Raw genomic sequence first — 17,613 nt, 5'->3', positions numbered from 1 at the left:
TTTTGCACGTAGGCTTGTATATACTGCAGGCGTTGTATATCTCGGATTCAGCTGGATCGTACCACTATATCATATAGCTCCCATACAAACGGCCAAGTCACAAACAGTGACTTTCTCAATAACTTCGTTATTTTCTGAGCTATTGTCGTGAAACTTAATATTAGAGAGTTTACTACGCCTATAAGCGACTATGCCAAATTTGATCAAGATCGGGTGACTATATCATATAGCTCCCATAGGAACGATCGGTGGAAAACAGTGACTTTGATCAATATCTTCGTTATTTCCTATGATTGTAGGCCTTTCTTTCTCAAGCTTAAGCCTTTTTAGATAAAACGTTCTTCCACATTGATGGCTAATAGGTAAGGAAAGAGTTACCAAAAAGTTGCAAGGGTATACAAACTTTGACGCGGTCGAAGTTAGCCCCGGCCCTCTGGTTTTTGTATGCAGTTTATATTAGTTTTGCTAGATCTACAACTTCTACGAAGATTTCAAACGTCTATCTTTAATGTTTAAGATTTTGGAAAAAACGTCTTAAATAAATGCCCCCCGAAAAAACGGACTTCTCTTTGTTCAAATGCACCTGTGAAAAAACGGATTAAACTATGAAGACCAATCTGACGGTCCATTATCTGAACACAATAACCAACAAATTACAGAAAAAATTATTCCATTAAGTTTGTTAGGAGCCGAGAAAATCAAAAACAAAAAAAAAAATAAAAAAACGTCTTAAATTCGTGTCCGCCACTGTATGTGTGTGCTTTACACTTTGGAAAATGAAATGTGAGTAAAATATGGCTCAATCGCTCAATCTATGATCTGCTGTAAGAAAATAAATGAGAAAACAAGCCCTAAATTAATTTTTTTCATATGTATTTATTCAACAAAACGCTCGCTTCGAAATGCTGCACCAGACTACTTTTTACGCTCTCAAGTGCACATCGTGTTGACTTCGACATGCACACAGATTGTAACACCATCATTTGCTATGGGTGCCTACCCTTGAAGTAAACTATCAAGACACAAATCGGACTGAAACTTTGTGACAATGATGCTTACTCTCCCAATTACACCTCAACTTATTTATATCTTAACCTTAAAACCGACACTAACAATTGCTCACATTTATATGGAAACTTATTAGAAAATATTAGTCTATAACCCCAATCTACAACGGACGAGACCCGATAACAATGTAGCTGTTTTTCTAAGTCACAAAGACTTGGTCATAGAACCCACAAAGCAGTCAACTTTAAGTATGGATACAGGAGTGGGTTCAGCGGTGTACTGCCCAGACCCCACCCAACCCAAGGATCACGTGAATTTCCGCGAGACCAGCTAAGCAGACATTAAAGCCATCCGTTCTAGCAACTTAACAACAGATTTAAGCCACTGCTAGGTATTCTGAAAACTCGCGTGTGTAAATTTATGTATTTTTTACATGTTTTTTTTCATTCTGATATTTGTGAACACCGTTACAAGGAAGAAAATCTCTAGTTTTCCTATTTATCGACCCCTTATTATTATGGGTTATTCAACTCAAGTTTAATAAATTTCATTACTGGCTTTTACTATCTTAGTTTCTGTTTTTAAAATTCATTTTCCTCTGTCAATAATATTTACATGTCACGCTTTTCTCACTTTTTTAGTTGTAACACACTGCGTATGCGCAACGGGAATTTAGGAATCTCTAAAAATATTTAGTGTACGGTTTTTGTACAAAATTTAAAGAAAAGATTAAATAATTTAAAGACATTTCAGAAATAAATTTACACAGTGTCTTTTATGTTTAATTTTTCAGAATTGTGCTTAACAACTTTCTTGTAATTATTTATATGGTTAGAGATTGCGACCTATTGAAATTTAAATTGAATTTAAACCGGCTCGAGGTCAATCTTACAAAAGAAGATTATTTCAAAGGTAACACACAAAAAGGTGAGCAGGTTGTCTGTATAGCTATTTCAAGAACTACCAAGTTCTATCATCAGCAGACTTTGCTAAAGAACTCCAGAATTGCAATAGCCATACCATGTCTTCAACGCTAAAACTAGTTGGGAATTACATTGCCAACTAAATGAAGCGAAAAAAAGCTGGCGAAGCCTACAATACCGAAGACCACCTTTTGTGCATTACCCTTAGGCGCTATGAAATATTAGTGTAAGAGCTTCGCCCTTAACAAACTAAATTCAAGACCTGTTTCTTTTTATACACGGTATATTGTACCATATAGAAAAAGGGTTTTTTTTGGAATAAAATTCCAAAAATAACGGCGTGCCTTCCGTTAGTGTTATCTGGTTAGAGATTGCGACCTATTGAAATTTAAATTGAATTTAAACCGGCTCGAGGTCAATCTTACAAAAGAAGATTATTTCAAAGGTAACACACAAAAAGGTGAGCAGGTTGTCTGTATAGCTATTTCAAGAACTACCAAGTTCTATCATCAGCAGACTTTGCTAAAGAACTCCAGAACTAATCCAGATAACACTAACGGAAGGCACGCCGTTATTTTTGGAATTTTATTCCAAAAAAAAAACCCTTTTTCTATATGGTACAATATACCGTGTATAAAAAGAAACAGGTCTTGAATTTAGTTTGTTAAGGGCGAAGCTCTTACACTAATATTTCATAGCGCCTAAGGGTAATGCACAAAAGGTGGTCTTCGGTATTGTAGGCTTCGCCAGCTTTTTTCGCTTCATTTAGTTGGCAATGTAATTCCCAACTAGTTTTAGCGTTGAAGACATGGTATGGCTATTGCAATTCTGGAGTTCTTTAGCAAAGTCTGCTGATGATAGAACTTGGTAGTTCTTGAAATAGCTATACAGACAACCTGCTCACCTTTTTGTGTGTTACCTTTGAAATAATCTTCTTTTGTAAGATTGACCTCGAGCCGGTTTAAATTCAATTTGTAATTATTTATATTTAAGATAAACAACGTATTCAAAAAAAAAAAAACCATTATTACAACAATAAATGTTTAAGGCCTACTTAAAGTCTTGGCTTCGATGTTTTCCACATTTGGTTATTAGATTTAATAATGTTTTGCAATATCACAAATGACCCAACTTAATATACTAAAAATACGAATCGAAATGGATTAGGTATTAGAGTTGATTCCCATCCCCCAAAAAGATTACTTCTTTTTCATGGAATAACCCTCAGTATAGCCATAACTATCGGCAACTGTAATAAAGAAGAAAACATTTTAAAATTATATGAAACGGAATATAAAGGCTTTGAGGCTTACGTTCATAATCCTTGGAATAGCATTCAAAGAAATCACCCAGCACTTTACCGGGAGGCAACTCCCATGTGGCAGTGCCGCCATATTTCGGGGGCAGGGCATTTGCCTCAATGTGAGAGGTCAGTGACTTCCAATCTTTGCCATGGAAGAAGATCTAAGAAAAAGGAAAGATTTTCAATTATTGGAAAACTTTATTCTTGTAAATCAACTTACTCGCTTGCGCAACTTTTCCCTAATGAAAGGCTTGAAAATGGCAAAAAGCATATTGAATATATATGAATTATTCACAATGTGAACGCCCTTCAGACGCATACAAATGCATTCCTGTACGTAATCCAATAGCATGGCGGCAAACGATGGTGTAAACTGTGTAATATGGCTCAAGGGCAAACCTAAGTAAGTTCAGAGAAATGTCAATGTCATGTCACGAGATCTCATTATCATTATTTTGAATTACCTTCCATATCAATTATGACCACAGCACCGCAAATTTGTGAAAATGGCTCAACCATGGAGCCCAGCACGGTCAACTGTATGCCGCGGAACAGATCAGGCAATGGCACCTGTGAAGGTTTCCATTTTTCTAGACGAAACAACAACCACAAAAAAAATAAAAGAGAAAAATACAAGTTATAATTATTAGACGCCGAGTTTTTTTTTTTTTGTGTCTATTTGATCATTTTACTTACTTCCTGCCTCCAGTACCAGCAAACGACGTCCATGTTGATCTCTTGTGGGCAACAAATTGAGTATATCCGCATCGAAAACGTTGCGCAATTTCGAGGGTATTATATTCTCACATGCTATGCCATATTTCAGTTTCATGTGATAGAAGTTCTTGAGCTGCAAACAATCGAAACGAAAAAAAAGAACAAATTTGTAATTACTTTTTAGCTAGTTTCTACTATACATAAAATCAGCTTAATCTTTTTCGATTGTGATTATCTTTATGGGTTTTCATATCAACTACGATTAGGAGGATTATTTTGTTTAGACCGATTTATACAGCTAAGAATATAAATATCTGTAGTCTTAGAGCGTTAAAAGTTTATATTTTTAAATGGAAATCGACTCAGAAAAGTAATTAGTTCCAAATATCAGAATTAGTTTTAAAACATCAAAATGAAATATCCACTTTATCTTTGAATAAATTATAAACTCCAAGTGCATAGGTTTAGCTTAAAGCATTAGATTAGTTTTTATATTTAAAATAACAAATATTAAGTCAAAGTGAAGCAAGCTCAATGAAGATTATATTGAGAGTTAAAAAAGATTTACTGAACAATTTTAAGAATCACATAAAAGTTTTTTCTACTAATCGATGTATTTTCTAGAAATCATTTTAAAAATAATGTCATCAAATACTCAAAATTGTTTTAAAAAGACATGCACTTAATCTTATTGTAAACAAATAAACTAAAAGTTAAAAAAAAAACGTTAATTCCAAATCATCAAATAAAAATATTGGTCAACTGTACCACCAATTTCTATATGGCTAACGAACTGGCTAATCAGTTATGTGCTAATTGGATTCTATATATGGTAAAGGTCATTTCGTTTCTTGGACTAAAAGTTAAGTTTGCCATAAACTGCCGGCTTAAACGACTCACTTTAGTTGGCTTTAGTTTCCGGTTTTGAATAAACTTTCGTTATTGATTTTTTCACTTACCCTTTTCAAGGCACTTTCTGGATAATAATGGCAAGGCCGCAAAAACATCATCATATATTCATCATCCAGAGGCAAGTTAAGGTATTTTTCATCTAAAGAAAAATGTAAAATTAATAAAACATCTAATCCGAATGGAAGCTCCTCGCTCCACTCACTTTGTATTAGCACTCTGAGTTCCTTGATGGCTTCCTCCTTGATGCCTGGTAGTTCTCTCAGTTCATCCTGTGCCTTTTTTAGAGCCCATTCGGGTGCCTGCTCCTTGTCCATGCGTATCCGAGCACTGCCCAAATCAATGTAGGGCAATTTATTGTCATCGTAGCTTATGCAATCTGCTTTACCCATGGTGTCTGTTGACTGTTGTCTGTCCACTGTTGTTCACCGGCTCAAGCTGAAATCGAGAATAAAAGTCTTTAGTCAGATGCTCAAACATTTTGTCAAAGTTTCTATTTCCTTCTCTGCGAATACCTCGGAGTGACTGACACAACTGGGTTACTTCCGCAGAAGCAGCCAAAGAAGCATAGAGTAGCAGTTCAATGCCTGAGCTCTAAGCCAATACAATAAAATTATGACTCAATGCTGATCTTCATTAGCAAAAGCCGCCGTACTATTGACGACGATGCAAACAACGGAAGAGAAGTTGTCAGAGCAGTAGAGAGACATGGAGAGACAAGAGGCCGGCGAGAAGGCGGTCTTGATGGCTAGACAATAGAGTGCCCAAAACTGGTCACACAACCTTAGAGTCGTGTGCGTCGATAAACGTTCAAATTTGAGTAGATAAACATATACTCTATGGGAAATGAGGGTAATTGATTGATATCAAGGCGTTTGCGCAGAAGGTGATGATCTTGAGGAAACCTATCAGACTTCAAGGATTTTTAGTCTGGCTAGAACATCATCTAAACACAGACATTGAAACCTAATAGTATTAGCAGCTTTCTATATTAGAACTAGTAGGTCAAGGCTCATCATTTTTTTAGTTTTCTGTTTCTTGACCATTTTTGTCAACATTAAGAACTGCTCAACTTAAGCTATTATGAAATTGGAGTCTTTAGGGCCAATATTTATTGGGATTTCCAATTTTTGGGGGCTTTGACCTAGAAGTTTTTTTTTGTACTAAAACAATCAGGCTTTGGGGTTTAAACTTTTCGAGCTACCTACAATAAAACCCTTAAATATCGTTAGTATAAGATTGAGTAGGCATTTTATAGATTTTCACACTCAGAAGTTTACATCAAACTTCATATGAAATTTCGAAAGGAAACAGTTTGAATTTCAAATTTTGAACTTTTACAAATATTTCAGCATGTTTTTTTTTTGTTGTTGGAAACTTAAGTCAATAGATAATCCGACTTAATCTTTTAGTATAATTTAGTTTTATTCATTTGAGTGTTTGTTCCACTTTAAAAAATGAAAATGTAATTAAGCATACGCAGCGTGGGCTCATTCAGATATTGACAACGTTGTAAACAAGTTTTACAACTTTACTTCCCATTAACAAATGAATAAATATTAAGTAGAGTATTCAATATTCGGTGTGCCAACATAATAGCAACAAATTGTGTTCATATTTTATCGATGATCAGGCATTTTTTGTTTTTTTGGCTAAGCAAAGTGAAAAACGAAACGTGGGCTGGCCATTTAAACGACGTAGACGACTTGGCAACACCTTGGCTTAAAGAAACGTCAACAACAATAACAACAACAACAAAATTGATGATGACGTAGCAAGACAATTGATCTATGACTGTTCAGACCTCACTGAAGGACTTGACAATGGGCTTTGATCTGGCGATTAAGTTGGAGCAATTAGTAAGACATTTTGAGTTATTTTCTTACCAAGTCAAGGTCAACATTTAGACAGTTTTTTGAGTTACTAACAGTGTTGTTAGGGTTATTTTTATTATTATATACACATATACATATATAGGTGAGAAACCCGTTCAATGTCCACAAATTTCGTCAAATAAAAGCGTACATTATGTTTGACTTTGGCTTTGAGTTTTATATTTTGGGGCCTTTTGTCTTTTTGTCACACACACCAAGTTCAACAGCCCATAAAGTTATGCGCATAAAACTTTTCATTCGCTTGGACCCTTTCCATCATCCGATTTTGATTCACACATTGCACAAACGTGTGTATATAGAAATCTCCATGTCATATGTACAGAGTACTACAGACATAGTATAGGGCCCCTATACTATAGGCCATAAGTACTTGACATGTCACGAAGATATTTTATTTAATCTTGAAAACAAAGTTGTCATATCACAACAAATTTAATTGCCAATTAACCACATGCAAAGTGTCAAAATAAATTGTTAAAAAACAAAAACAACAAAAAATATTAACTTTACTCAATGAAAGGGAAAAACCATCAGTAAAATTACCTGTCTTCCTACTTAGGTGCTAATTATAGTAATTTTTTTTTATCTGTTGACTAGCTGACCAGCTTATTAAACAATTTAGAAAGGCGTTAACCATAAGGAAACACTTTTGTAAGTATCTCCCATAGTTTTTATCACCATCATTATTTTAGTTTGTATTGTTTTCCGAGAACATGGGCAAGTCATAGTGATTAAGCAGTTCTTTTCATTTAGAACAAGGTCCGAGTTCTGATTGGTGTCTGACAAACACATCAAGTGCCAAAATCAAAAACTGGTTTAAATCTTAAACCTTTGTTTGTTTTCGGACACAATTCAATTAACAATTTGTATTCAAAATCAAATTTCAAGTTCTAAATGTTAAATGTTGAGAACTTTTTAATTTTTAAGGCCTTCAATTGTCTAAAACTTGGAACGTTTTAGAATTAATAAACTATACATAAGGCACTTGGGTAACTAGAACAGATATAAGCCAGAAATGACAGGATCATAGCTAACATTAAGTCTAACGAAAGTTCATTGACATTTTGTCATTGACAGCAGTGGCGTAGTAACGGGGGTGGTTTTGGGGATAAACCCCCCCCCGAAAATTGGTTCATTTCTTATTAAATTGATTCAGCCAATTCAATATCTTTGATCCTAAAACATGTTAACCCCCCCAAAATTTTCTGGCTACGCCACTGATTGACAGAGGTTCCTATCTTTTTGAAAAGTTTTTAATGAAAGCGGACCAAAAAAGCATTAAAGGTAACTGAATGACTGAATAACTTCGTTCTGATTCTATATATAACAAAACAAAACTCATTCTAAAAGTTGATAACAATCAGAACAAGGCAATAAATGATCATATAACTAAACTTTTATAAATAATTCAAAAATTTCCTTTAATTCGCTGATTGTTCGCCTCGATCCAACTATGTTTATATTAATTCATTTAAGCTTTGCCCCCTTCTGGGTGTTTTATGCAATTTTCAATTAACTTGGCTAATTTTGATAGCCTCATACAATTAGTTGTTCAATATCAACTTGAACAACAACTTGTTTAAGGTAAACATCAACAATGCTTAGTCAACTATTTATAAATCAAGAGCTTTAACAACATCATATACATACATATGTATGTAAGTACACAGTAATTTGCATTACCCGTACGAATACTTGCCACAATTTCACAATTTTCCTATGGGGCCAATGGGGCGTAACACGATGTCGACGAGTTGCAACGAAACTTCGAATGAACTGAACTGAACTGAACTCGAATTCCGGAAACTGAAATTGAGTGTTCACTGCAATTGCAATTGCCAGCCGGCTGAAGTCTATCAATGATCGCAGTTAATAATGGCAGTAGCCACAGACGACGACTATGTTTATCATTATGTATATATATATATATAAGTATATATGCTGATAACTAAAAGAACAAAGACTGTAATGCAAAAACATATAATCGGAGGAGCTTGTATGTTATTGTGTTTGGAATAGATTATAGTATAAACCAACTCTTGAACATTTCTGATTAGCTTTTCGACTATCAACAACCATAAAAGTTGATTTCTTTCAAAGAGAATAACTGTATATACTTAAAGCCGATATGATATGCATAATGTATATACCATAAGCACTTGACAATCTTTTCTCAATTCAACTTAATGCAAATTACTGGTTTTAGATCGCAACAAATGACTAAGCAATTACTTTTAATGCTGTTTTTCTATAATATGACAATGACTTGATAATCATATTATAAGTGGAATCAAACGATTGAAATTCGTCTTTACGATCGACTCAAGTTCGAATCTAAAACAAAACACAACAAATAGGCCACACAATGACCCACCTTCTCGTTCGTGTGTCGCATTTTTAATTGTTTGGCGAGTAAATAATTTAATCTTAATGAAAAGGAAAACTTTTAATAGGCACATTACATGTAAATCAAAAGAATAATAACAAAGAGGAATAATTCTAACAAATTCCAGTTAAACGAGGTGCAAGTATTGTAGTTATTGTTGTGCAATAAAATAAAAAAAAAAAAAGCACTCATAAGGAAATCGTAGAAATCGTATTTTTTAGCTAGGGAAACTTCCAAAGTAACAGCTCAATAACTTTTATATGACATTAACTGATTGGAACTTACAGGGCAGATAAAAGCTATTTTAAAATCCTAGTTTAGGGATTTCACTAAAGAAGTCTACAACTGAGCATTTTGCAGTTTAAGTTTTTAGAATAATAAATTAAGAAAACGAACTGCATTGTTTAATCGTGGCATTAAAAGGATATAAAGAAAATTTGTCAAAGAATTACTTAAAAAACTGGAGAAAAAACTTTTTGTAAACAGAAACATTAACCTCATAAGGATGTATGGCATTGGGTACCGCTTCAGGGTAGAAACCCATGACTGGTCCTCAATCTGCTAGACAATAGGATGCAGACGAGGTGCCTGAAAGGATAATACACATTTGAACAGCTGTTTAGACCAGAGACGGACTCGAGATTCGTTCGCCAAAAGCCCTAGTAAACTGCACGACTTCTACTTCCCTGTCATGTATACCTTTCATAGAATTTGCTTATCCTTTTAGGATAGACTGAAATTGAAATAAGCATAATAAGATTAATCTCAAAAATCACTTGTGAAGGTATTTAAAACTATTATTCTTCAATTTTCTCTATGAAGGTCTCTTAGATAGAGAAAATTAAAGAATAAAAGTTTTGGATATTGGTTTAAGTTTTTTAATAAATCTCCATTTAGAGAAAACATGAATGAAGCAAGGACTGAACTAATTCGATTTATTTCAAATTATAGAGCATACTTCGAAATGTAGTTGTTAGGTTGTATTTAATTTGCAAATACTAATAACTACTAAGTAAAAGATTCCAAAAATATGGACCATAAGTTAAATTTTAACACCCAAATTTCCACCAAGGTCTCAAAGGCCATGAGTGTTCTTGGTTTTATTTAAAGATGGTCAAAAGTATTTGACGACCCCTATATATGTCCGTCCAATTTTAGAGTAAGGATCTGATATTTGGTAACCACAATATGACTCCCACCAGAGTAGACTTGAATCCGTTGAAAAGCAGTTCTTGCTATTTGCTCTTCGTGGCTTAAGCTGGGATCGCAATGTCAATTTTCCTTCGTATTCTAGTAGACTTCTTTTGATTAAACTTCCTTCCTTATCTAACCGTGGAATTATGGTTGGTGTTATTTTTATGCACAAGCTCCAAATTGGTGATATTGACTCACCTGAGTTATTAGCTCAGGTTTGACTCACCTATATTGACTCGCCTGAGTTATTAGCTAAAACCTAAGCTAAAGTTCAGCTCAGGTTTACGCTAATAACTCAGGCGAGTCAATATAGAAGACTTTGAGCAGATTACAGGGAATTAAAGGTTGTAATCAGAGCAGAGGACCCTAAAAGGTTCATGCCTGGCATAGTTAGAAGAACAACGACTAAAGGTTATGGATATCTACTCCGTCTTCATGGTACCGACAGATTGGTTAATCTCCGTCCTAAATATACTTAAAACATATATCCTTTCCTAGTTAGTTCATAGGTAGCTACAGTATAATTTGTTTCTCTGTTTTTTCTATTGCACCCCTTGGTCGGTCGGGTGGGAGGTGGGCAGCTATTTGCTTGGGCTCGCGCGAAACACGCTTTGTCCTGGCGTAACGTCAACGTCCGCTAAAAATCTGGTCTAAATAGTCTAATAAGAGGACACCTTGTCTGCCCAAAACACATTCTCAACTCTAAGATATTTTTAAACTTAAGAAAAGAATATTTTGTTTATCAACTATTAAAAAAAAAACCTTCTTGACTGGGTTCTAATCCATTTATCCAAGTATTCAGAAAAAACGCCCTCAGATAAATTTCTTTACCCTACACATGTATGTACTTAGATTTAACATCCCGGCAGACCTTTGGTGTGTCATTTGTATAGAATACATACATATGCCATTTCGTGGCACTTAGTAAGTGTAAACTTAAGTCATCTAAAATGAAATATTTTTCGTTGTAATTTGCATACACAATGTCAGTATGACTTGCTGAAGTTAAATGGGTTTGCCCATCGGGTTTCTTAGGAGATCTGATTAATATCAATCTTTTTTTAGGGATCCGCAGATATATCGTTGTGAGCAATTCAAATTTTCAGCAACCTGTGATGGACTTTTGTCATCTTCGTATTTAAAAATTCCCTTTAGTATCTTCAGCTTCTCTGTAATCACAATTTCGCTAATTCAGAATGGAATAAATGGCGACTTTTGGTAGCCCCTTAATCAAAATACCATATAACCAAATCCCATAGCAAATAGATTGAAATGAGTAGCAGAAAAAATTCAGATAAAAATTGTCAATAAAAACCAAGAAACAATAGTTACTTGTATTAACAACCAGAAATTAATTAAAGCTGTTAACACTTTTCAAAAGAAGAATCTTGGATTCATAAACAACTCATATACAAAAATTTTGAATACTTATTCAATTAGTCAGTATAACTGAAACTAGGACAACTTCAATGATTAATTACCAAGAGGAATTTTGCATAAATTTACCAAAATTGGCATTCCTTAAAATAAAGTAAATGAAACAACCGGCTCAAAAAATGAGAGACAGAGAGCGAGATATAAAAACTTTTTGAGTTTCTAGAATCAGGCATAGCCGGTTTCGTTTTTCGAAATGCCAAACTGCTTTTTCGGTTTCATTTTTGCAGTTTCTGACTGGCTTGTATTACCTTCGATGCCAAGTGCGCTCAGATTCGACTATTTATCTTAAAGACATCAATTTATGTAAATTTCAAAATATAACAACGGCTTTTGTGCATATTTTTGCGACTTTTTGCATCCTTCACTTGACAGAATTGTTAACTGTTTGGGTAAACACACGGGCCCACTCACACTTCATTGAATGAAAAAAAAAAAAAAAGATGTTTAACAGGTTTTCGATTCACTTGAGTTTTATTTTTTATTTTTTTATTAATTTATCGTTCGTTTGGGGTTCATACTCCAATATTTGATATGAAGGTCAGACACGCTTTAGAATACTGTAAATACAAGTGTATGTATATTGGCAAAGCCGACCACCAAAAAAAAAAAAAAAAACAAAAATAAAAGTTGCCCAATTTGATATAGAAACTGAAACTGAACATACGATGATCGGACAAGCCGATCTTTTCAGTTGTGAGTGTCATTAGCCGCAGCGTTTGTTTAGCTCTGCTGCTTGAAATATTTATAAGCCGTTAGATCTACCAATGAATGTAATTAAAAACCTCAGACAAAGGCTACCAAGACAAGTGCTAGAGAGGGATGGGCTCAATTTCTAGAGAGAGGAAACGAGAGAGGTTGAATTTAAAGCATTAATTCAATTTGCATTTCGTTGTCGTGTTACATTTACATGCATTACTTTTTTGGGGGCACCTACAGTGAAGCTTCGTTCGTGAAGAATTACTACAAATGTATATTACTAAGTAATCGAAGTAAATATATGAGAATAGGTTCGAAATCAAATTAAACTTAATGACTCTTTAATATATGGGACATCATAACCAATGTGAGATCATAGTCCATGACTGAAAGGCAGTATACTTGGGATTATATATAATTCAAACCCCTAGAAATACAGCAAATGTTCTCCTGTTCCATTTTAGACTTAACAATCTTTTAACTCCTAGACTTAAATAGGTTACTGGGATCAAAACCTCTTAAATTGTCCCAAAAGCCTTAGCTTTTATCTGTGATATCTATCTATCTGAGTTTTAAGGGTCAAAATCAGTCTAACATTTCGAAATTTTAGAGCTTTAAGGTAAAAATTCTTCTAAGAATAGAATCTTCGTATGACACGGAAGGATACCACATATCCATATCCAACCAATCCATTTCCAATTAGGGCACCTTGAGAAATTCGATATCCGAAATTCTAGTTTAGATTATTTCTCGAAATTCTCTCAATTATTTTCAAATTTTAACAAAATTTTGTTAAATATGGTATAACAATTGAGAATTATGATTAATATTGTTATTGTTATTGTTATAAGTATAGGATATAGTTGTAAACTATCAACCTAACTATATTTCACAAGCACTGGCAACTAAGGCCTTCGGCTTACAATTAGACGAAAACTACATCCATACACTAGCCTGGGATTCGAACCCGGGTCCTCGTTGTTCAGTTGCCCAAATAACTGGGTCACTTACACAACTCATCTACCGAGGACTGCTTATGATTAATATAATTCAGTTTATTCTGATTAACTAAAATGTAGATAACTTTTGGGGTTAATAAACCATTTTAAAAGCTTCATTAACTTTTGGATGTTTTTGAAATATAATTTCTTAGTTTACCATTCAATTGAATATATTTTCGATGAATTTCAATTTAGATATTTTTGTCGATTAGTCACAGTCATGGGCTGTTCCACTGTATTATGAGAAAATTGACTCTGATATTATCAGCTACTGACTTAGATGATCTAGCTAAATGCTATGCCCATTATGAATGGGTTTACATGAACAATGTGAGAGAAAATCGGGTGGGGCAGGGGAGGGGAGGGGAGTGGCTAACTTACATTTTGGATTTTGAAGTCTCTTTGAGCACACGCGCTGATGAATTGCAGCCAAAATGTATGGCCCCGGGCCAGGAGGCAAGGCGGTAATTGTTTTTATTGCCAAAACTTCAGTACTCGAATGATGAGAGAATGGGGGGAATTGGAGTGTGGGGCGGAGTGGAGTGACGCCAAGTGATGGAGGTAGTAGTTGGGTTGGAGGCAGAAAGTGTGTCAACGTAGCTAGGCTAGGCATGCGCATAACCAGGCAGCATAACCAGCAACAACAACAACAACAAAAATGTGTTTAATGTTAACGCAACTTACCGCAAATAAAAAGTTGAATCGTTTACTTGTATATCACAAAACAACAATAGTTTTTTTTATATATAAAAAATTGTAAAAGATTTCCGATTTCACGTTTCACTTTGGCCAAAAAACCAAAAAATTATTTTCGCAATTGTTTTGTTAAGCGCGAGATCGAGACGGCAACAGGATGAGGATGAGTAGCAGCGACGTCAGCAGATGCAAGATATAGTCATGCCACACAATTATTTTTTTGTTTATCGAAAATTCGTGACTCGATGGAGCAAACCAAAAAGGGGGAGTCGAGAAACGGAGACAGAGATGGAGACGGAGACGACGAATTCGCAGATAGGTCCAAATGGCAACGCGGCTAAATTCACTCTGTTTATTTGAGAGCTCCAACCGACTGTCCGACTGTGCTGTGTCTTGGCGGGTCTCTCAAGCTCTTGAAATTAATTAACTGGCCAAGTCAAGCTTAACAAAAGCAACAACTGCAAATACAAATACAAATACAAAGAAGCAGAAGCAGAAGCAGCCAGCGGCAAGCAGAAGAAAAAACAACTACTGCAATAAAAAAAACAACAAAATGAGAGAATCCAATAATCACATAAAAGCTTTCGAGTACTCCCTCTCTCTCTCTCTCTCTCTTTCAAAACAGCTTTTTCAACACTGGCCTCCAAAGGCGGTAAAGCTTTGCTTTAAAATCAAAGCTTTCATGGGGGGATACTTAATTTTTTATGGGGTTGCTCTGCTGGCGTAGAGAGTTTGTGACATTATAAGTCCTAAAGGGGGAGGAGAGAAGAGAAAGATATGAAAATTCAAAGTTCTCCAAGCTTGAGTGGTCATCATAATGAAGAAGTTATTTAGGTAAAGTTGTTAAGCCCTATAAAATAATGGTTGCAACCCTTTGGATTTAGAGAAAGATTATTGGAAACAACAAATTTTTTAAATTTTTACTTATTTATCTTGGATATATCACAGATTTAACCCCAAACAGTCATAGTATTATTTTTTAACTACGATCCGTTCCAAAAAGGCTTTCAAAAATCTTTTCTTGATTTTTAATCGGCAATGATATTTCATAAGTCGATTTTAAGAAGATGATTAACTTAAAAAGAAACTATCTACATACAGATATCTAATTTTATTTTTCAATGCTTTAGCTTAAGGCTTAGTAGCTATAGCTAATCCGAGGGTTGAACGTAATTTGTAATTGCGACTAAATCGTGGTATAATAATAATATTTTTCAATGCTAATCGTTTTATCATCTTTGGCATTATTTAAAATAAAACATATAAAATATTATCTTTAACGAAAAATTCAAAACAATAAGCAGACATTTTATGATCACTTTAATTATTATGAGTTACATTACAAAAATTACATGCTATTTTATTTTTTTAGAATTTTCTTCAAGAGAGATAATTATATTTGAGTACCCGAAAAAAAACCTATTCATTAACAATGTTATTCAATAAAACATAAAAATAATGAATTAAAATTATTCCTTATTTATTATCTCAAATTAAAGCTCGTCTTCTCTATACAATATTTCAAAAGCACTTTTGGATAACCTTGCAAATGGATTTAAGGACCACCTTTTTATTATGAAAAACTTTAGAATATTTTAAAAAACAAAATAAAATTGACAATTATTTAACTCTCTTTCTTAAAGTTGCTACAAGTGAGCTCAAAAAATAAAACGCATAGCAATAATTTTAAGGATAATTATCGTTGATTTTTAATATTTTATTCATTTGTTAAATTATGAAATAAAATTTCACATTATTTTCCGGTTAGAAATAATGTAAATTTTTTTTTAAATAAATAAGAAATGAGTTTCCAAAACGATTCTAGGAAATGGTCGAAATTGTGTTATTTGAAATAGAAGAATTTTTTTGTTTTTTTTTTATTATTGACCATAAACTATCAATGGTTCTCTATTTATTTGAAAGATGAATTTCATGCTTGTTGCATACTTTAAGGGTTTAATTTACCTTATTTCATATGCCTAAATCTATCCTCTCTAAATTTGCAATCCTTGTTAATAAACATGAATTTAATTTAATACTTGAATATTAACAAAGTTCTTGAAATTTTATGTCAAGCTAAGCACAAACTAAGCTGAGTCCTTCCCTTAAATTTAAGCTACAACTATCCTTAAATACCCTCGTTTCAAATAAATATTTTAATATGGCTTGGCTCATAATCTATCAATACATATAGATCTTGTATATATATATTATTACGCTCTTTACCTTTGCCTCATATCAAGCTAGAATATTTTTTGCTGATTGCTGCCAAATTTAAATTCTTGTTTTCAAGGTTAAGACTTTTCGTTCTTGATAAATGTTTCTTGGCCATTTGGGTCTTGCAATTTTTCAAGTGCAACAAAAGCCAAACAAAAAGAGAATGCCAAAAAAAAAAAAACAGAAAATGTTAAAAATACTCACACTTTGCTTGTTGCTTATCAGCCAAGCCATTTGGCTGATAAATTCTCAGTTTTCTTTTTTTTTTTTGTTTCATTCTTGTCACTTATCTAAATTATTGCAGCTATAAACATAAACATTTTCGTTCTGAGACTTTAGAGAATTGGTAGAAATATGAACTAGAACCATACATATGTATGTAATAAAGATAAAGACACCAACTAAGTTGTTGATTAATTAGTCAAGGCTATTATGCAATGCAATAAACGGAAGAATAATTGTCGGAAGGAATGAACTTCAAACGATTTATGATTAATAACTAACAGAAGCAGCTCAAATTTGTTTTTAAAAATGATGAAATTCAGTTCAATTGTCTTTTGAACTCATTTGTCATCTGATGATTGAAAATGTGCGATTAGTTAATTACCATCAATTCAAACTAATGAAAAGTCCCTTCTTTAGTTTCTTATCTTTTACTTCACAGGAAACTCTTGGGCTTTAGAAAATTATCTCTGCTAAATCTTCAAGTTAAGTTTTAACTGCTTCTTTCATCGCCTCAGATGATCTGAAACATAAAGCAAAATGATAATTAAGAACATCCTTTAGAGTCTCGCCATCATCAGCATCAGTCTAGCGGGCATGCATTGCGTATACGTTATTTTTGCCTGAAGAAAAACCATCATTATATATAATTTTCATTTGCCGTAAAAGAAATATGAAACAAATAGTTATATTCAGAGTATTCATTTAGTTTTTATTTGTTTCATTCAAATTTGTTAAATTGTAATTCCAATTAATTGCAACAAGTCGTTTCCCAAAGTCAAACATTGATTCATAAACTTTTTTAACGAGTTACGAAAAAATTCCCAAAAATAGTTAAATATTTACTGACGTACTTCCTGACTTTGGGTTAAAAACTATTTTTATTTGTCTAGTCTCGAAAAAAAGCCATTAAAATTAATTGTCAAGTGCTTAAAAATTATAAGTAGCCCGTCTGGTTGAATGTTACTGACCTTACCTAACCCAAGAAATCAAAATGTACTCCAAACTA

At 33.6% G+C, this 17,613-nt stretch overlaps 1 protein-coding gene across 2 annotated transcripts; it reads right to left on the bottom strand.

The window, feature by feature from the left end:
• Window positions 1-2,993: 2,993 nt before the first annotated feature.
• LOC137572392 (alpha-tocopherol transfer protein-like) lies at window positions 2,994-14,561 on the bottom strand. Of its 2 annotated transcripts, none has more exons than XM_068284147.1 (8): window positions 14,154-14,561; window positions 5,066-5,298; window positions 4,911-5,002; window positions 3,931-4,084; window positions 3,699-3,824; window positions 3,455-3,633; window positions 3,245-3,395; window positions 2,994-3,180 (listed from the first exon to the last, which is right to left on the bottom strand). In XM_068284147.1, exons 2-8 carry the CDS (start codon window positions 5,250-5,252, stop codon window positions 3,131-3,133), a joined length of 939 nt encoding a protein of 312 aa, XP_068140248.1. In that variant the 5' UTR covers window positions 5,253-5,298; window positions 14,154-14,561; the 3' UTR covers window positions 2,994-3,130. The 2 variants fall into 2 exon arrangements, with proteins under 2 accessions (XP_068140248.1, XP_068140249.1); XM_068284148.1 differs by lacking the exon at window positions 14,154-14,561 and adding an exon at window positions 8,455-8,585.
• Window positions 14,562-17,613: the final 3,052 nt, after the last annotated feature.

This window comes from Drosophila tropicalis, unplaced genomic scaffold (assembly GCF_018151085.1).
Source record: "Drosophila tropicalis isolate 14030-0801.00 unplaced genomic scaffold, ASM1815108v1 contig_302, whole genome shotgun sequence".
NCBI lineage: Eukaryota > Metazoa > Arthropoda > Insecta > Diptera > Drosophilidae > Drosophila > Drosophila tropicalis.
The sequence above is the reverse complement of the archived record's forward strand: the minus strand, read 5'-3'. Positions and strand labels throughout refer to the sequence as shown.